We start from the raw sequence: 21,887 nt of genomic DNA on the forward strand, positions 1-21,887 counted from the left end.
GCTTCTTCCCTGGTTGGGTTTGCTCTTTCTTACCCTTCTTATGATGCGCTCTCCAGCTCAGTCTGAGTACGCAGGTTTTGTCCTTCACAGAAATCTCACTTCCAGTGGCCCCAAAGTGGAGCCAGGCTGTTTTCTAACTCATTCCATGCCTGGAGCAGGCATGGCAGCATCCCGGCAGTGCTAGAACATGGGATGTACTCTTCATGCTCTTCTGTTCTCCGGATGTTTGTAGGTGGAAGAGCCTAGAGAAAATCCTTTCTCTTTGCTCAAAATAAAGGGTAATTTTGTATTTATTTCCCTGCTGGACAGATTCTGAGGAACATCTCATCATATGGGCTCTTTTGGAAAGCCAGTAAGGTGGAGCTATTTGCTTAGCAGCAGGAAAATCAATCAAACAACCTGTTGGAGATCCCTGGAAAGACAGCAACAAGGCTGGTCAGAAACTTCACTGCATGGCAGTGGCGACCAGCAGAAAGGGAGTTAATGTCTCGTTCTTGTTGGGTGCTCTTCCATCTGTTTCAGCTGTGTGTAATGTTGTTACTCTGTATATACAAACCTGTTAATTTCTGTGAAAATCTGGATCTTTTCCTTGTTCCCTCTGTGTACTGCTGAACCCTAATCAAAAAAAAAAAAAAAGAAAAAAAAAAAAAAAAAATAATTAAAAAAAAAAAAAGGGGGGACTTTGGTCATACTCCTTTGCATACAGCAGCATATGCTGAAGGTCTTCTGAGGATGCTCTTAAAACTGTTTTACAAGCTATTAATGCCACAAAGCAGAGAGAGCTTGGAAGGTGACCATGCAGCACCCCCCACCCTTAGGCTCCAGAAACTGCACGGTAATATGAAAAAAGTGGACGCAAATTTGCCAACCATTTCCACTGCACCGGTTATGATGAATGGGAGACAACATCAATTAAACATCCTTCCCTTTACACTGCAGTGTACGCTCACATTGTGTCCCCACACTTTCAGATATGGATTTACCGTGAGGGAGCTGAAGGGCAGGGAGCTGCCCACCTCTTCTCCCCTGTGACAGCAATAGTTTGCTGTGTATCTGCATGTGCAGGTATTCCTAATCTTGTGGCTCACTGATGGCCAAAATGTGCCTCCCACCATCCACTTTGCCCTGCATCTGCTTTGCCCACATACATAGAGAACACTTACAAATGCTTTTTGAAAGGAAAACAGGGAGAAACTGAAGAAAAAAAAAAACACAAAACCCAAAAAACCCACCTAGAGATGATGTCTAAAGGGCTGATTTACAGGTGTCTTGCCTGGTTGTTTGTTAGCATTCACCTTTAAGCTAAGAAAGTGCAGCGAGTGCTGCAGTGGTTCTTTGGGATAGCTCTTAAGAGCACCCAGGGGCACAGCAAGAACGCAAGATTCCCTAATGCCTGGCTCCAGTCCCATGGAGCCACCAGACCAGCGACAGATTTGCCTCTGTTGACCCTGCTTAGAACAGCCCAATGGGGCTTCCATGGGCACCGGGGGATTGCTTCAGGTCTCACCATAAAGAAGAAAGCAGCCGGTGCGTTCTCACTGGGAGTTATTTCTAACCACCAAGAGTTACCCTCTTCCCTATCCAGCTTCTCCAAAGGATTCACTTTCTTAGCCTACTCTAGCTTTTAGCAGTGCAGACTTCTCAGCGGTTCTGGGTTTGACCACAGCACTGAAAAGCATTAGATGATATATTCCTTGACATGGCTGCCTGAAGATGAGACACGGTTCCCTGCAAACTTGAGTACAAAATCTTTGTTGCCATCTGACTTCCAGTGTTTCTTGCTGTAATGGTTCACCTGCCTGCCTGGGTGAGCATGAACCACTGTTAAACCCAGGTGTTGGTGCCGTGCTCTGGCTCAGTGTAATGCTGTGACACAAACATAACGAGCAGCCTCACCACCAAGGATTGCATTCACCAACATCCCCCGGGGCCGCAGCACTTGAGATCAGTCTGCACCCTGTTTCTTTGCTCAAGCCACAAGAGTTTGTTGTTAAAGAACACTGCCTTGTCCCCATCCCAACCTGTCTCTCAAGACAGTCTGAGGAGGCCTCATCTTTCCTGTTCCTTTTCTTTTAGTGCATAGGGCAGCATGGCGCTGCTCTGCATGTGCATGCACAGCCAGGGACGGAGGAAGAAAAAAAAAAAATCAAGTCTAGAAGCTGACACGGGTTAGCATCTGCTCACGTAAAATGTGTAGCAGGATCTGATGCACGCGAGGCCATTACTGGCCCATCCCCATAGCCGAAGGTATCATCTACATAGCAGCTGCATGAACGTTCTGCGAGTCAGGGCAGTTGCATTTTCCCGGTGCCTCACCAGTGACCAGTAATGAACACGCTGAGCACTGCTGGCAAGGAAAGATTAACCACAGTGCAACAGAACCGGCTTGATACATTTTATTGGCAATACCAGTGTCATACTTGGGAACCACAACCCTTTGTCAGACTGTTAGTGTTAACTTGCATGACAAGTATCAGTGACCAACTGTATTTGAAATATAGTTAAAGTGCCTAGAAATAATAGGCATCTTAAAAAAAAAAAAAAAAAGGAAAGGAAACTCATTCCATCCGCTCAAGCCAACCTTTATAGATCTTACATCTTAAGCACAACTGATGTACTGTAATTGTTTTGTGGACTTTAATGTAACCTCTACAGCAGCACACAGACAATGCAGTTCTCTCATTATGCACATGCTTTAGGATCGTTTATTTTAATGCTTTCAAATAAATATGTTCCATGCAGCACACCGCAATAAATAAGGAGCAGCAACTTTCGTATAGTACATCCATTCATAATGTAAGTCACCATGTGAAACACCACATCTGAAGTCTTTGGCCCAGTCCCATACAGTGAAGCACACCACATCTGCACATAATCATATCTGGCTTCATATGGATTTAATAGGACTATGCCAGAAGGGCAATGTGAGCACAAGTTAAACCAGGGGTTCCTAGCTATTAAATACAGCTACTAAGTAGTGAAAAGGCAACAACTAAACCCATAAAGGGTTGATTTGTCTTTTCTTTCTTACTTCTCAGGCAGAAATATAAAGAATGAAAATGCTCTGGATATTTTCAGCCTTGTGTAAAGCAGCATGATTAATACGGAATGCTTTGAGCAATACTGGCACGTACACTGGCATCAAAAGCCACAGCAAGACTGACTCTGACACTGAACACCGGCGTACTCAGCGGGGGAAAGCTGCTGTTCTGGCGGCGGCGGGCGCTGCTCCTTCCCTTCCTCTAGGCTGACAGCTCCACTGCCCCTTCCTCTTCACTGTCTGCTCGGTTGGCGCGGATTTCTACCAGGGTCCGAGCGAAGCGGGTCCACTCATCGTTGTGCGGAACAGCCAGCTGGGGGAGAAACCCACAGGGAATTCAGAGACTGCGTGGGGGGATGGGTTACCCCTCTGGCCCCACAGCAAGGCACCCCTCTGAGGAGAGCTCCCATCGCCATCGGCACAGCTGTGCACAGCGAAGGACCGAGGCGTGGGCCTCACTGACCTGCCATGGGCTGCTCATGCTATAAAGTGCTGCCGAGCTCCCAGGACAAATCTGGCAGCTTCCTATTCAGTTCCAGCTAGAAGGAGCTTTAGCTCTACACGTACGTTTAACTTCCCACACGTGAGCCAGCCATCTAAAGTCAGCGAGGCTGTGCTCAAGGTAATTGCAGGACCAGGGTCAATGTGCACAAGGTAACAGAGTTTTTACAGCGCTGTATTGAAACTATTTTCTTCAAGTTCATTAAAAGACCTTAATAGTAAAATAAATATATTGTGTTCTTTTAGTTACCCTCCTCTATGTTAAGGAATTTACAATTACAAGAAATGCGTTATAAGGGAAATATTGTACCAACTGGATACTGCATTACCGCTCTGATTTTCTGTATCATCATGCAAGATCCATTTCCATTTAATACCATTGACATTTCTAATGAAGAGCTCTTGAACATTAGGCTTCAAGAGGGATGTGTAATCTAAATAGCTAAACTTCCAGACAGAACACTGTAGTGTTATGGCAAAATAATACTGCAGTCATTTCCAGCTGGATCCAACACTGCAATTTCTGGACAATAATGCAAACTGGGATTGAGATGATTGGGAAAAAAACCCCAGCAAGCAGTTTTCTCAAACTTTGTTTTCATTAACTCAAATTCCAGAAACAGCAACAAGCATCCAGATGAACCATGCATGTTTTTACTGCCCTCTTGAAGCCCTGTGATCATGTCCTGAATGGAATATGAAAAAGTAACTGTTTCGAAATACTGTGCAGTGCTTAGTACTGAAGAAGGCAAGAGGTTGCAAACTACAGGGCATATAGCAAACTGCTGTCCACCTCGCAAACAGATGCCTTTAGGCTAAAGAACGAGTATGACCCGAGCTAATCCAGTCTGTGATACCCAACATTCAGTCTGTACCGAATGACTTTTAAAACACCACCAAAACTGCCACGCAGGTGGCTGGATAACTACGTCCATTTGGCACTAGAAGATTACAGGGGCACACGAGGCTGTATGGTACAACTGTACTGGAATACAGTTAAATTATTCTCCTCTCCTTATATCCCAACAGTGATAGTTGTAACTGGAGACTAAAAAAAGGATCTGTTCCATGAACTAGCAAGCCCAGCTGGAGAAAGAGGTTCTGTTATATGTGCAATGCTAATCACGTGTGGAAGGGCCATGTACACTGCTGCTAGTTCAGTGTTAATCGTATGGACAGGAACTGGCAGTACTGTATCAGAGTATCTCCTCCATATCCCACTGATTCCAACAAGTTTTTCAACTACTGTATCTAGCTTTGCCTCTATATCCAATATTTTTGGGAAAACCAGCGTGTTTTAAAGCTTACCAGGTATAGTGCATATATTAGTGATCCATTATGAAGGGCTGGTGTACAAGTTTGGTTTTTTGCCTGATGAAACACTGAATATAGTACAGTCAGCACGTACTGAGGCTACAGACTGAGAAATGTAATCTGTGTGAGAGGCATCTCGGCCCTCAATGACAGGCATCGCTGCTCTCTCTGGGTTTTCCCTTTGTTGCCTTCCACTTTTTGCATTTTTTCTCCTTTGCTTTTCCCAGGAACAGACACCAGAGTTACAGGGGTAAATCATCTGAGACAGCTGTCTGTCATGCTCCCACACAGAGATGTGGATCTATTATGGTCTTTATTTGAAAGACAGCTCTGTTCTTTCAAACACCTTCAGCAGGAGGAAATGTAACAGTAGAGGGGAGGTCAGTGCACCAACACACAAGTACCCATAGCACAGGTTTGGTCACAGGCACACACCTATACAAGCTACTGTACAGTGAGTTAAGGGACAGTGCAGAGATCACTTATCATAGATGCAACCAAAACCCGCTGTTTAGCAATTCCCCTGTTACTGTTGCTGGTGTCCTAAAAGATTTTATTTCTTGTGATGTGTACGACGCTGTCGTTTATCAAACTCTTGAATGAAAACATTAAATGAGTCTCACTTATTTCAAGTAGTAAAATCTAATTAAAGTGGAAAAATATCCTAGGCAAATGACTTACTGAATTTAATAAAGCCTCATTTCTCCTTGTCTTTTAAAGTCCGAAACAGCATTATGTTATATTAAATGGCTAAAGAAGACAATATGTCATTCTAAAGAAAAAAAAAAAAAATGACACTGAGATCTTTCAATTTCCTTTACTCCACAGCATGGCCACAGACAAATAAAAATCAAAGTCCAGCCTGTTAAACCAACCTGGTGTCTCAAACTTGAAAGGTCTCCCCACAAATGTACGCATGACATGCATTACTGTTAGCTGACAGCGTTAGCAAGACCTCGGCCATTTTTAATGGCTCAGTTCACAAAACAGCTCATGATTGAAGTGAATACCTTTAGCACAGAAATTAAAACATTCAGTGCCCACAGACAATCTAATTGGTTAGAACTTTGTCTTATTTTACTTTATCTCATGCACTGTATCATGCTTTCAATGAGGGGCCAATCCTGCTAATAGATTGTTAGGAGAATAAACCTCTCTAATAGAAATTCCTCAGGGATGCAGAGGGAAACCTTGGCAATAATGAAGTCAAAGGAAAAATTGACTTTTATTCACCCCTACTTCTTTCTGTGAAGGCCCTAATACCGAACCACAATAGTTATACAGCAAAAGACCACAAATAAAAACAAAAGCATCCACAAAGTCCAATTCAAATTCTTGTCTGAATTAATGCTTCCCTTCCAGCCATTTTCCATTCAAGTTCCTTCAGCTGGGCACACTGACACCCACAAGCATCTGGGTCTATCTGTGGAATCTCCCTTTCAGCCTCTCTGCACAATTTTTTTCTGTAAATACCAGGGCAGGGTTGGAAGAAACAAGGAGGTACATCACAGAGGAAGGGCAGAGGTTTACAGCTATCTGGGTGTTCCTCACTCGTTTGGTGGTTTTACCATTTTTCTGTCCACTTCCAGTTACTACAAAGCAGCACGTGTTGAGTCCCAGCAGTCATGATGTCAACACTAGGTAGAAATGTTCACCAAAGCATAATAAAATAATAACTTATATTAACATTTGGGTCAGAAGGTTATTTGAATGAATTGACACTAAGGTATGGAGCAGAACAAGAAAATAAATGCTATTAAGTGTTCTCCTTTGATCCCTTCACAATGGAAGGTAAGTGCTACCCACACCTAATTAATTGAATGAATTACTCACACCGCTTTAACTTAAATAACATGGTACGTTTACGTTGCGTCAGATAGTAATTCTAATGAGGAAAACTAGTATTATCAAAGCACAGTGGTGACTTTAGCCAAACTTTGTCTGTTAAGCTGTTGGAAATGAGATACTTTTGTGTTCTGTCTGGCTTTTAAAATACCAAAAGAGTTCAGGCTGCAAGCCTACTGACCTGCAAGTGTGAATACAAGTTCACACATTCAAAGAAACCTGCTTCTGCTTGTGAAGTTACATGTGCTCAGCTGGTTACAGGTGTGAGAATTTAGTATAGGAAAACATCTTCTCAAGATGTTAGGATGGTGACCCATTTTTAATTGGGTGAAGATATTAAACTCAGGACAACTGGAGTCTCTCACTTCTCAAAAAAAAAAAAAGTTTTCTTGATATCAACGTTTTAGAGCTCCTCCCCCAATTCTCTTTCATAACAACTCTTCCAAAAGCACTCAATATCTACGAGTATCTGTAAGTGCTTCCTACATGATCAATAACAATAAATAACAGACATGTAACACACTAAATACTAGACACATTTAAGATTTTAGCATTGAAACTAGTTCACAAACTGTTTTTCTTGCTGATATTAAAAAGCTGACTTATGTGATGCAAACTGTCAGACTTAATTTTTTCACCACCTCCAATACTATGATTTTAAATAAGCAGATTTTGGGTAAGAAAAGACAACTCTGCAGCACGCTCCTCCTGGCTGAACAGTGCAGCACATGTAAGGCGGCTGGAAAAGGAAAGCCTCCCTGGGCAGCACCCCCCTGCCAGCAGTTTTCAGACCCCCATGCAAAGCGAGCTCAGTTGAGCCCCCAGACTGAGACTGGCTTCATGGTGCCCACGAGGCCTGGTATGCAGCAGCCATGGTTAATATTAAGCACTGGAGAGGTGGGTTGGTAATTTCAGCAAGCCCTGGGGTGGCCTCCAGATAGTAACACTAAGTAGATTTCTGCCTCTTCCTGCAAAGCATTAAGAGTTAGCAGTTTATCTTATTACAGAGAAATAACATCAGACCTATGTGAATCTTTTCCAGCCTGTGCTTCTCTAGTCCACCACACGTACATATCCCAAGGGAAGGCAACTCTCGACTGGACTGAACAGCATACAAAGGGCCTAGAAAGTGAGATGATGCAATGCAACAGCAGAAAGATTGTAAATTAGGAGCTGAGATCTCTCTGTCCTCTCGTTCTTCTCCTGCCCATCTGCTAGAGGTGGCTGGTTCCTAGACAGCCAGAAGCCCCTTGCCTCGAGTATCATTCTCATGCTCTTTTCTGGGGGGTGATAATGCACTGAGCTCTGCTTTCAGGACTGGAGAGGATCTAAACAGCATCTAGATTAGGAAAGAAGGGATTTGTCCAGCTGGGCCACACAGACCACAGTAGGTCCCCCCAGTTGATTTTTCAGAGTCATGGGGTCAGAGCAGACTTTGAAGTGACAAGGCTTGTAAAGTTTAAAGGTAAGATTGTTCCAACTTGTGCCTATTCGCCACTGTAGATAAAAGGATAAAATGACGGGACCCAAGGGAAATGACCACCAGCACCTTCCTGACAAGCACCTGGCTTTGCCTTGCCCATGTGTCACAATTCTATGTGATTTATGCAGTGCACGACAGAACTATACAGCTCGCAGTGCCACGACAGAGCCTGTGAATTTTTGAACCTTCTGAAGCTTCTCTGTGTTTCCTGGCTGATGAGACTAGCCAAGCACTTCACTTACCTGTTAGCTTTCCAGCCCTGATGAACAAACATGTGCTCTCCTCGATGCTAGTACTGACCAAGGAGATGGTTTACGTGCATCTGGGAAGAGAGTAACAGAGGCCTCTCCCCGCGGGGCTCACCAGGCCAGCTAGTTGCGGGTAGCAGTATGAATGCGAGTTTCATCAGGAACAGCCTCCATCTTCTTGTCAAGGCGGAGATTTTCTGTGTACAGAGCTTCCAATCCATACACCAGAGATCTTACAAACACAAACTGTGTTTCCTGCATTTTCCCAGAAACAGTGCTATTGGCAACTTCCCTGAACACTACTACTCTTAAAACTTTAAGACAGAACTCAGGAAAAGGAGATGCTCTGACCAGACAATTCCCAATGCTGCCATTTGTGTCAGCTAGTGTTGGGCTCCCCATACAAACAGAAAAGCAACACAAAAACATTGCCTGAAGACACAAACATAAACTTATTTTCATTTTCAGATCATTTAACAACTTCTAGTAACATTTGCTTTTTAAAGTTAGGTCTACTAAAAAAAAGAAAAAAAGAAAGATTTTGAGACAAAAAAAGGTCTGAATGTGCCTTTTAAAGGAATCTATCCAGAAGGCTGAAACAAGATATTGCAACATATTTCAAGATTTTCATATATTCCCCTCCTATCCATCTTTTTTATGGCTGAGAGTGTTTCAGCTCAATTTGTCCAAATCTCTGTATAGCTTCAGTTTCCCTGAAAAACCACTTTCCAGCAAATGAATTATTCATTGAGGATATTTCACTTTATTCCTGGCTCCTCGCCTTCCCTGGAGCCTGTAAATCTTTGGGATGGGAGCGGACAAACTCTTCCTGCCTTCATCCCTCCAAGCTCTTGCCCAGCACAGCTCTCCTCTGAGGGCTGGGGACTCTCCTGAGAAGGAGATAAAATGCAATTTCAGCAGGAGCAGCCTCCACTTTGGAGGAACCAGTGTCCCATAGGCTCAAAAGGAACACAGTTGTCTGTGTTCAACCTACTGCTTTTCCTTTTAATGACTGTGCTTCAGGGGTCATAATGCTGGTTCATAACCTGCAGCACTGATCACTGGTGAAAGCACCGTGCAATCCTGATCACCAGATTAATAATCACTTTTTTTTATCTTCACCTAGAGTTTGGATATCTCAAAGCAACAGGAAGAACTTCCTCAGCCTTGTCTCTGACTGAGGGGTTGTTCTAAGAGGGTGAATTTTTCCAACCAGACTGGTCTGCAGTCGCTTCTAACACATGCGTCCCGTGGACACAGGTGTAAAAGGAGAATCTGAAAACAAATCGTTACACCACGACTTGGAACGATGTGCCAAAGTATGTGGTCTGCAGCCAGCCTGTACAACCGTATTGCCACACACTGTTTTCAATTAGACGTTTGCAGACGAGCCTGCATGGTGGTCCAAGATACACTCCAAGGGTGACAGCGATTCCCAAGTCAAAAACCTGCGACCCGCTCAAACACATTTCATAGAAGCACAATGCTTTCTTAGTTTTGTATATAGAAAACTGTGTTCTGATCTATGTTGATGGGTTTCTATAGCTAGTCACCTAGAGATCAGCAACATTCTGATTAACATGCATCTTTTATTAGTTGCATTTGGGTTTGCTGCTCTTTGGAGGCAAAGGCTGATCTTATTTTAGACAATCCTATTTACTTGTCTCCACTTCAACACACCCGTATTTGCAAAAAAATCTCATATCCAGCAGGGAAAATAACCATATGAAAATTAATGTTCCTCTCATCTTTAAAATAATCTGTTGCTATTATAACTTTTAAGAAGGGCAAGTTAAACAGTCTTTGAAGAGATAGCTAATTAAAGCTTAGAAAATATTCAGATTAATTTCAGTTTGTGGAAAACAGCAAGTCTGGTAAACTAATGACTAAAATCTCTGACTTCACACCAAGTTATTTGTGTATGTGGTTTATCACAATTTTTATACTCTTTCATTTTAATAGCATCATCAAATAAGGCAGCTTCAGGCAAATATAATTTCAGCTATTTTTTCTAAGCAGAATTTTTGTCCACCTATATTGTCCATATCACCCTCTAAAATTAAGTGCTGTATTGAAAAGAAATCTGCTGCAAATATTTTGTGCAACAGATTATGAAATTGTAGGTAAAAGTATTTTTAACAATGATAAAATATAACTACTTCAGTTTGATGTTTCCTAAAAAAGTAGCAGACGATTGGTCTAATTTTCAAGATAAAAGAGAGCACTGCAGAATGAGGATTGTAATACTTACAAATGCAAAATAAGAATTATAGATCCACTGTAAGCAACTGATCCTATCTTCCAGAGTTCAATGTCTGTTTTGTCACTATCACTAAGGTGAAAATAGATATGTAACTGTAAATATTAAATATCTTGATATGCAGACATAGAGCAAGCAAGCAGGCACCTATTCTGGCCCTGGTCTTGCCCCCCAGAATCAATTACAGACTGCCTTTGATATTTTTCTCAACCTATATGGATTTTTTTTTTCCTGAAAAAGCCTATATTTTTCCAGGCAACACCCTATGCCACACACATGGATGGAAACAAAGTGGGAGGTAATATGCAACGAAATGGCCACCAAAGTAACCAAGAGCACCCTTTTCACATAACTATAGTACCACTGTATTTAACTCTTGGGAGAGCTGAGCATCACTGTTAACAATGGATGAAACCACTGGCAGGAACTCAAACCCCGCATACTGCATGCAGATGATTTTAATAAGATACAGTGTTTCGACCACAAAGGATACACTCCAGAGTAGCTCTATATATATTTGTTTACTTAATTGAAGGGGTGGAATACCATAGGCAGCCTAAATACTGCATTTATTCTATGCACAGCAGTCAGTCTAGTGTCACAGACACAGTATACACCACCCTTCTATGAAGTTAATTACTTAGCCCTCATCTAGATTAATGTCTGTTGTGATTTATTTCTTTGCAATTCACCAGCAGGGTCTGATTTAACTAGTGCTGCCATAGTAAAAAGAAGACAAAATATTAGCTTATATGACAAAGAAAAGCTTAATCTCAAACAGAAACTGAATCCATTTTCAGCAAACTTTGACTATTTCTCCTAAGGAGAACAGTAGCTGCTGAATTGTTACATAGTTGATGGTAAATTATGTTTTGAATACCAAGCAAACAATGGTGTTATTAAAATAATTTGTATGTAATGTGCAAAGATACACTGTATAAAGGGCCTACATAGGAACTCAAGTATTTAAATGCCCATTCTTTCCTATACTTAGTCGACTTTGTCTGCAGCACTCATCTTGATGCCAGTCCAACAGGAGAACACACTAAAAGGTAGTACATAAATTATACATACATGACGCACAAATGCATGTTAACAGAACATTAAGACTGCAGTCTGTAACACTTCAAAGATAGGAAGTTAAGGCTAACTCCCTCAATTTGAGCATGTTATTTATTTTGCATTACGATACTGTCTTTAATCTATTTTTTTTTAAAAAAAAAAGTAAGAAACAACAAAACCTGTGCTGGAAGCAAACACCAATTATGGGAAACTTCAGCCTGAAGGATTAAAACTTGATAGGGCATATGGAAAAGAAAACAAGGAAGTGGAAAGTATTTTCAACTGTAGACAATGCTACAGTTCCACCTATAATATCAGAGTTGGCCCAGAAAGAATGATGTCCAAGCTATCAAACAGATTGTGAATCCCTCAATCAGTGTATCAAAATGCTGCACTTCATATCAGCTATAGAGGAGTAATCACCAGTCATCCTGAAAGAGATGACTAAAAGTTGAAATTTAGATTACTTTTGTTTCATTAGATCACCTCTTCTTTTTAAAATACAACTGTTAAGCTACAAGCTTACAGCCTGTTCTTAAGCACACCAAAGTACTTCCACCAGTCACATTGTGGGAATCCTCTCCTATGGATCTCCTCCAGCGGTACCTGCAACGGCAGAGACTATTGGCCTGTTTAAGTCCTTGGAAATAAAAGAGATTTAATATAATTAATCAGCTATGGGAGCAGAAAAAACATCTTCCATGCTTCAGAAAAGCTAACCAATTTGCTTCAAAAGAGGTGGTGCTCTAAGGAGCACAGTTCCTACCTTTCCATCACTGCTGTAATGCCATCAGTTAACAGGTTGATTAAGAAAAACAGTGATACACGCTGCCTGCCATTTGTCTCCCCTGGGGATTGGAGTCCTGCTTTGATTTCCATTTCTCAAAGTCATTGAAAACTCCTGAAATTTTTTTGCATGAGTTTCAGGACGTATAATGCTTGGAGCTAAGGGATCAGAATTCCTACTCTACCAAATTATGTTATCAGTTCTCATCATTGCACTAGAAAGCCTAGAATTACTAAATGAATCAAAACTAGAAGGTAAGAAGCCTTCAATCTATTGTTCTTTCCAATATCTACATTTTTTTTACTGACAACTACATTGATTGGAAGAACTATCCCATCATTTTTACTTGAAATACTAGAGCTTCAGCCTGTGGGGTAGCTACACTGGCAAAGGTGCTTCCCTGAAGTTCAGCTGAGTGAAGGGACTACTGCCTCAGGGAAGAAATAAATCATGGTGTCCTCAGCCAGCTTGCTTCCTTTCCAAACCAAGTCGGCCATGTCCACACCATGACTCATGCCAGGAAATCTGGCAGAACAGGAACTGTGAAGGACTTTTGCCACGACTTTTTGACTCACGGTTGGCAAACAGACTCTCACCAGTAGTAGATTACGCACTGCTCGAAGATTTTGGTTTGCAGGAGAGTTACTGTCTTCCCTGAGATTTTGTACACATTCTATAATCTGCAAAAGCTTAACCATAAAATAGCAGAGGTTTCTGTTTCGTTGGATTTTTTTTTTTTTCTTTTCAGACATAGACTTTTTCATCACTCTAGGCACTGGAGGATACATTTCACATTTAAATTAAACACTAAATATGGAATTTTAGCCACCAAATAGGATGTGTTAAGGCCCAGAGTTATCCTCAGTTGGTATTTTAGGTTTAACTATTACTTTCCAAGTCATGAATTAAATATTTTTTTCATGTTCAAAATACAGACTATTTTGGAAACCATAAAAAAAAGATTGAAAACGTAGTTAAGGATTCTCAAAATGAAAACTCCTACTAGATATGACAGGTTGTAACCACAGAATCATCATGAAGAAAATTAATTAGATCAAGCAGCTCTTGTTTCAGAAGTGTTTTAATACCACAATGATAACACATGAATTTCAATGAAATTTGCAAATTGCTGCACACAAATTGAGCTTAAAATAAATTCTGCATTTGGTACTTCACCCCATTCATAGTCTCTATTACTTAAAGCTATGAACATTTTCTAGCAACACTTTTTACATCAGAAAGAGAGTAAAATCTTTCAGGGAAAATATCACCTAGCAGACTAACTAGTTATTTAAAATACATACTCTGTGATACTATTAACAGGCACTGACTTCAGCTCTGTCCCCCACTAGTGTTCCAAATGCAGGGTCAGGACAGGGCAGACCAGCTAAAGCACTTGCTCAGTTTCCACTGCCTCACCTACAACAACCATGGAAAACCTGGACCCAGATTATCTTTTCCACTAAGTCTTTTGACAGTTTTGCAGGAGAAGCAGTAACTGAGGAGGCTAGTCGTGAAGCTACCAGTAGTGCCAATGCATTAAACATACAGTGGACGGACAGTTATGTCCTATCTGAAGCCTGCCTTTCTCTTTTCTCTCTTGCCCTTTATAGTTTTTCCCAGCTCAGCACGAAAACACCAGCAGGAATATTGTCACATACAGCTCTTCCTTCCCCCCCTCCTGCAGGCTTTACTGTGCAGAAAGGAATGATCTCTTACAGCTTCTCTTCTGCCGCTCTCATCACTTCGTTATCTGAGTGCCTTCTAATAGTGCATTAAGCTACATGATTAACTCCTGTCACATGTGGCTTGTTCTCTCTGATCCTCTCTGCAGGGGGAGGATCTGGGCCTTTGCAAGGGAAAAGGAAACATACGTCGGCTTTAAAAGTAGTGTGCAAATGAATAAAAAGGACTGGAGCCAGATTTTTGTTGGTTGGTTGACCGGTTTTCTTAAGCTTTTTATTTCATATGATGAGGAGTTGAGGAATTCTTATAAAAGATATTCGTATCATATTGGAAACTCATGTCTTTTTACCCCATGAAATTTGCCAGGGATCTAGTAATCTGTCTCTGGAGAACTAGTGAAATATTTCACCATAGGCAACTGGAAGGTAAGGGTAAAGAATCAACTGAATTTTTAGTGACTATTTAACCCCCCCATCCTCCCTTTCTATCTGTTTTCACTAATGGTTATTTAATTCCACTGTCTAATCAACAAATGAGAGAAAGGATACCTCCGTTAAATCTCGCAATTCCACCTTTAGTTTTAACAAGTAATATTCTGGCAGTGAAATGAAAGTGGAATTTCATGTCCATTTATATATATATATAGCAAAACAGAAGAAAGTCTGCCATTACCATGAACAAGCATACATCGTGGCACAGGCAGCAGAGTGACCCTATATGCCAGGTGGGACCCACTGCTGTACCACACCCAAGCACATCACAAAGACCCCTTGACTGGTTCCACTTTGAGAGGCACTTTGTCCCACTATCCCTCCTCACTCTGGAACTTCAGCCTTCCGACAGTCAGAAACATTCTTCTAATTTTTGACTTGAATACATGGCCATCTTGTGTGTCCTCAGCTTCACTAGTCCTCCCTCTCTGGCACCAAGCATGCCTACCTCCATAAGTACCTGAATCACCTATATTGCCACCAGGCTCAGGCTTCCTTGGTTAGTCACACCAAGTTCTTTGGCCTCTTTCTACAGGCTGCTCTCCTCTCCCAGTAGCCCAGATCCACATCCCTTGCTATGTTTCAAGTGCTCTTTTGAAAAATACACATTTGTAAACAAGAGATGAAATGATTTTGAGGTCATCTTTTAAATAACATCAGTTTTATGAACCTGCTCTGTAAGTCAGAGGGCCATGGCGAAGGTGACTGAGAAGGGTGGAGAGGCAGCGATGCTGCGTGATGTGCAAGAGGTGGCAGAGAAAGGGAAGTGCAAGGCCCTAGCCTGGCACTGGAGATAACAGCTCCAACCCTCAGCAACCAGCCTTGGGTAAGTCAAGGTAAACTGGATCATGGCTCAGTTTTACCTTTTGAAAAGTACTTCCCTAATAAAGATTGTTATTAGGAACATAAGCCTCCATTCCAGCTTATTTAAGTACCAAAACTGACTGAAAGAACAAGGTAACTCATATCCTTTTCCATTTCTTATCAGACTCGCATGACTATACCAATAAGCACAGAGCTGTGACTAGGAGTGTGCAGGGGTACTCACAGGCATAAATGTATTCATTTCTATGTACAGATGTAGCCAAGCCTTATTTTAAACTATGAAAGTATATAAATGCTTGGTTTTAACTTATCAACATAACAACACTGTTTTTCTACTGAAGAATAAACCAGTGCTTACATAAAGACCTCAAAGCATTCACAGGAACCTAAAGTAATGAATATTGTAATGAGAAACACAAGTATTTAGGGTGATAATGACTGGACTTTGCTCTACTTAGATCGGCTCACCCCCTATGGAGGCTACCAAAGCTTAAAGATTTTATCACCCTAGTAATCAGCAATGGGTAATGGCCTTCATAAAACACAGTAATTAAATTGACTGATTTCAAACTAGTGCATTTTTTTCATTAGGGAGTTCTTATTTAACCTACTTCAAAAATCCCTTTGTGAATACTGGCTATGTTGTCAAAACTCAAATGATGAGGGACGAAGAGCTTGTTCTGTTCAGTATTTCAGATATTATTCAAGTAAAAAGCTGGAGTTCCTAGTATGCTGTCTTTTTTTTTGGTCATCTCTCAGAGCTTCCAGTTTTAAAAGTCTCTCAAGACTGAACATTATAAAACTGGGGGCAGAGTGGAAGCAAATCAGAACCTTACCTCTCTACATTTTCCAACATTAAAGAGATTCCGCTTTGTTAAAACATGTTTTCAAAATTCTCCGAGGCCAGTGTTCCAAGCTCCCTAGCAAAAAAATAGTGAAATTCAGGCATAGCTTCACAATCCATTTAATTACCCTTTATGCCTGGATTGTGTGCGTTGTTGTAACTACTGTATCTTACTTGATCTCTGAATGCTTCTGAATAAAACTTGGTTGTAAGCACAACCCCTTATTATTGCTCAAATTTGCCTTCATGATATGTGTGCGAGCCATTTATCTGTGTTCCAAGAATACTTATAACTCAACACAGATTTTTAAAATAAAATATTTTATGGCGAGTATCAAATCTGCTTTTGTGTCAAAACCATTTCCTAACTCAATATATGCTCTACAGGAGCTTTATGATGGCAAAAGTAAGCCTACTGGAAAATCTACCTGGATGACTACATGACACAAAACCTAGTTTCGTATTTCTCTCTCTGGGATACAGCAGTTTCTAACTATATGAAAGAAATGCTGTTTTCCATATGAAATCTATAGTGAACCACAGGGATCTCAAGATAGGAGTACAAAGTCACAACCCTTCCCCACACCACCCAGGAAAAAAAGTGACTGTAGCCATGCTGAAATGCGAAGAGTTGGTCACAAATACGCATTTCTCTCTGTCTAGAACTCTAAGTATCTCTGAGCAGCTGTTAAAGGCTGCTGAAATCAAAGGAAATTATTTTATAGGCACCAGTGGGATATTCCTTACTGTACCACTTCATCCACATATTTCAGGCAGTTACCAGCTTCTCCCTCACCAGTCATATACTTGAAAATGAGATACAAGATTAACACCCATCAAGGATCAAATGGGGAAGTACATGAACAATGTAATGCAGCAACCCTAAATGGGCTTAACGAGAGATTAACTCTGAAACCTAACAAAGTCACATAAACATCAATGTGATTCTGATTTCACTGCAAGGAAATGAGGACACGGGTAGTAACTGTGTAAAGAATCCCAAGTAACTGCTTCCTTTGCCAGAGCCAGCTTTCCTGGATGGTCTAGGGAAAGACCTTTTCTTACTTTTCTCCAGTTCCACCTGTCATACTAGTCACCCCTTAAAAGCATGAATAGAATCAACTGTCTAAAAGACTGCCAAACAGATGCAATAGTTTGTCCTGTAACTACTTTAACAAAATAATGTACAGTAATAAGATCCTTGTGATTACAGTTTCAAGCTCTCCAATCCTGTGCTGCAAACTTACTTTATATTTTATTACAATCAAATAATAAATCATTGATTTACAGTTTCTATCTGTTTATGTACAGTGCAAGCAGAATATGACTTGGAAGAGATTAATGGAGGGAAAAAAAAAAAAAAAAAAAAATCACAACCAAAGGTGCAAAGAGCATTCTCAATAAGCCAGGTGAGCAACAAACGTGGTTGTTTGAGAATATTTATGACAGCGGCAACAGTGTAACATCACTGAAGCATGCACAATGGAAGCAAGCTTTTTAGAAACTGTATCTACAAAAGAGACATACAGTTAGGGCTAACTATCAATCATCTGGACATGTGAATAAATCTGTAGTCAGTGGTCCATGTTCTGTTAACATCAACTTCTACCATACAAAAACTTGCTGGCCAGTAAACAAGCCATAAGACCACAGAAGCTAAAATATGTTACATATACTATCACAGTAATGATATCTCAACTACTAGACCAGCATAGGTCTGAATATTTAAATCTTACTGAGAGTAAAGTGTGTTTACAATGACTGGTTATATTCTCTGGTTAAGTTATATAGTTTTAAGATCCCATCACACTGAAATAATCAGATTTTTGTGTGTTTGCTTGTGTTTTTATTTCATTTTATAATTCACATTCTTTAAATCAGTGGTTACTGATCCACAAGAGCACATCTGTATAGACTATTTAAGTCTCCTTTCCCCTGGAAGTGTGTGTATATTCCCATTAATGCTAATGGGCATAAAGCACACGCATTGAGGAGAAAATAGACCCCTCACTGTGAAAATAAATGTGTTCAGTTATTTTCAGACACGATGCCAAAATCAAACAACTAAAAGTACATACTCTAAGGAGATAACATTATATAACCTAACTGAAAATGTCAGCATTAGTTTTAACTCCCTGGTCATGGACCCTGACATGTTCTTCATGTTTCTGCCGTTTTTTGGTGTCATAAACACTATCACCGGATAACATATCAAAAAGGCCCAAATCCTAAATTCTTACAGAAGCAAAACAGCCCTGATCTCATGCTCCTTGCCTTCAAAAGGATGCAAGGTTAGGCCTTGTATCTTAGGTTTTCACTTAGACCATATAATGTTTTCTCTTTACACCTTATAGATTATTAGCAGCAGTAAACTTTAATGTTCTCTAGAATAGTTCCTTAAAACTGCAATGAATCTAGTGAAGTAAAGATTCCTATCACTTAAATTTTTTCCTTAATAATTTGATATCCTGGTGTTTTCTGCTCTGATCAAAATTCAGAGAGTCAATTCTATCTGTTCAAACAGGTAAGAAAAATTGCTTATATAGTAATGTGAAATTCAAAGACAAATATAGTACAAATATACTCCCAATTTTTTCTGATGGAACCAACATTTTATGAATTTACAGCTGATCTAATATGATATTTGGAAGAATCATGAGAAGAGAAAGGTTTTAAAAAGGGTGCAGTTATAAGTGGAGCATTAATGTTTTTGGTGAGTGCATTTAGGGTCTTTGTAAAGTGGCCTGCTGACTTTCTAATGTGAATTATCACACCTGTCCTCCCAAATCAGAAATGCACCTTCAAATAAGTGGATGTTACTGAGTTATCACTCAGACAGGGATGAGTTATTCCAGTGACGAGGCCTTTTCAAAAGTTGATGCTGTAGGAGATGGGTAGAGGGCTATTGCTGAAAGGCCAACTGTCACAGCTTTGTGGCAGGCTTTGCAATGCTGCTGGGTCAAAGGAAACCTAGGTGCTGCCTGCTCCGTCCCTTGCACCCAGAATCACAGAATCATCCAGGTTGGTTGGAAAAGACCTTGAAGATCACCCAGTCCAACCATTAACCTAGCACTGACAGTTCCCAACTACACCATATCCCTCAGCGCTATGTTGACCCGACTCTTTAATACCTCCAGGGATGGGGACTCCACCACCTCCCTGGGCAGCCCATTCCAACGCCTAACAACCCCTTCTGGAAAGAAATGCTTCCTAATATCCCGCCTAAACCTTCCCTGGTTCTACTTGAGACCATTACCTCTTGTCCTATCACTTGTTACTTGGTTAAAGAGACTCATCCCCAGCTCTCTGCACCCTCCTTTCAGGTAGCTGTAGAGGGTGATGAGGTCTCCCCTCAGCCTCCTCTTCTCCAGACTAAACACCCCCAGTTCCCTCAGCCGCTCCCCGTACGACCTGTGCTCCAGACCCTGCACCAGCTCCGTTGCCCTTCTCTGGACACGCTCGAGTCATTCAATGTCCTTTTTGTAGTGAGGGGCCCAAAACTGAACACAGGAATCGAGGGGCAGCCTCACCAGTGTCGAGTACAGGGGTCAGATCCCTTCCCTGTCCCTGCTGGCCACGCTATTGCTGACACAAGCCAGGATGCCATTGGCCTTCTTGGCCACCTGGGCACACTGCTGGCTCCTGTTCAGCCACCTGTCAATCAACACCACCCAGCTGCAGGCTCACTCACCTACTGTCACACTGAGTCAGTTCATGGAGAAAAACACCCCAAGGAAAACAAAACAAAACAATAGATCAATACTTCTCTGCTGATCAATGTGGGTGGTGACAAGCACTGCTACTGGCACAGAAACTGGGCAGGGAGGGATATGGGTGGGGATGGCTGTCTGGCAGGGGGAAATGGACTGTCCCTTTGAAACTGTCAGAACAGCCCCATCATATCCCACAATCCAACCCCCCAAAAAAGGACAGTCAAAGGAGGACCCCAGCTGAGCCAAGGAACAGCTGGTGTCTGCACACTGAAGTAGAGTGCCTTAAAGGCTGCCATGTTTTTGTCAGACACTTCCAAAAGTGCATGTGTATGCTGTAAACCCCCCGTGCATCACGCCTGAGGACAGATAAGCACAGAATAACTCATCTGAGAGCTCTTTATGGACTGGCACAGGGGGTTAATGACTGAATAGGCTGCTGCAGAATATATGAGCACCTTTTTTTTTTTTTTTTAAACCAGAAAAAGCCCCTAACAACACAGCAGTCCTGGTAGTATCTGAAGCTGTTGCAGTCCAGCCCACCTCTCCTAAATCTGGTACAGGAATTGCTGTAGAGACTGATACTGCCAAAGTGAACCAGGCAACAAATTAATGAGCTCCTTCATTCATTACGGAGAAGGGGTGGCAATGGCCCATGACCTGTCAGCAGCCACATGCATGGGCATCCATCTGTCTGCGTAAGTGTGTATGGAGCTGAGCTGGAGATGCTGAGGCTCTGCATGGGCACGGCCATGCAACATCCGTGAAGTAGAACACTTTATGTAACGCTGATCTGGACTCACACAAATAAATACTGTTGAATGACTTTCTTTCCTTTTTCCTTTTCAAGTAATGGAAGCCTGTCTTTCTTTTTGTTCTGAGTGTATCACTGACTCATTTTACAAGTTGAAGTCTGATTATGCAGAGGAAAGGCCAAAACCTTAAATATTACTTCTTCTGCATAGAACACTAAATCTATTTTCTCCTGGGTGAGCTTGCAGGGATAAACAATCCTATGAATGATTTGGTGTATGATATGCAAAAAAAGAGACATTTCTACAGCCTGTCTAGACTCCTAGACAAGATCAGACTGCGCTGTCATCAAAGACATTTCCACGGCCTGTCGTATCACTTCGAAGACAGAAAAACCACCTCTTCAGAACAGTAATGCAAAAATGAAAAATAAATAAAAACAGCCTGACCTGCCAGTGTCATAGTGGAAATCTGAACACAGTAACCTCAGACAATTTAGAAATTATGCTAACAATACAGCCAGAAGTTTCAGCAAATATTTGTGAGGAAAGGCAACTCCTGCACAAGTGAATGCAATCCAAAAACATGAGTCATGCACAAGCAATTTTGCTATGGGCCATAAAATCACTTTATGAGAGTTACAGATAATTCTGTATGTATTCTATAATGTTTCCCTACTGTGTAGAGATGGATATCTCAGTATCCTATCACAGATAATGATGGAAAACAAATTCTCTACATAAAAGCTGATTGCTCAGAGATTCACCCTTAACTGTTCCAAGGGATTGTAACGCTGACAGAACACTTTATACCATATTCATCAACAAAGAGGTAGACTCCATCAGTGCCAAATACACTGCAGTTTAGATGTTTTTTATGAAATGTGGCAGGGTGAATTGAGAGCAGCCTTAGACACAGAACACGCATCCTGCTATTTCTCAGCACCTACCTACTCTTTATCACGCATGCACCTACCATCCTCCACAATGACACCTCTCATTTCCTCCTGTTAGTACTTTTGCACATATTCAGACATAT

General features: G+C 41.3%; 1 protein-coding gene across 1 annotated transcript in view; it reads right to left on the bottom strand.

The window, feature by feature from the left end:
- Positions 1-2,378: 2,378 nt before the first annotated feature.
- The window catches only part of DYNC1I1 (dynein cytoplasmic 1 intermediate chain 1), a 179,026-nt gene continuing 159,517 nt past the window's right edge, over positions 2,379-21,887 (bottom strand). The window contains exon 15 of the mRNA XM_026843204.1: positions 2,379-3,353. Within this exon, the coding sequence (XP_026699005.1) occupies positions 3,243-3,353 (111 nt within the window). The 3' untranslated portion in view covers positions 2,379-3,242. The remainder of the gene's footprint in view (positions 3,354-21,887) is intronic.

This window comes from Athene cunicularia (assembly GCF_003259725.1).
Source record: "Athene cunicularia isolate RWA chromosome 2 unlocalized genomic scaffold, athCun1 chr2_part1, whole genome shotgun sequence".
NCBI classification, from domain to species: domain Eukaryota; kingdom Metazoa; phylum Chordata; class Aves; order Strigiformes; family Strigidae; genus Athene; species Athene cunicularia.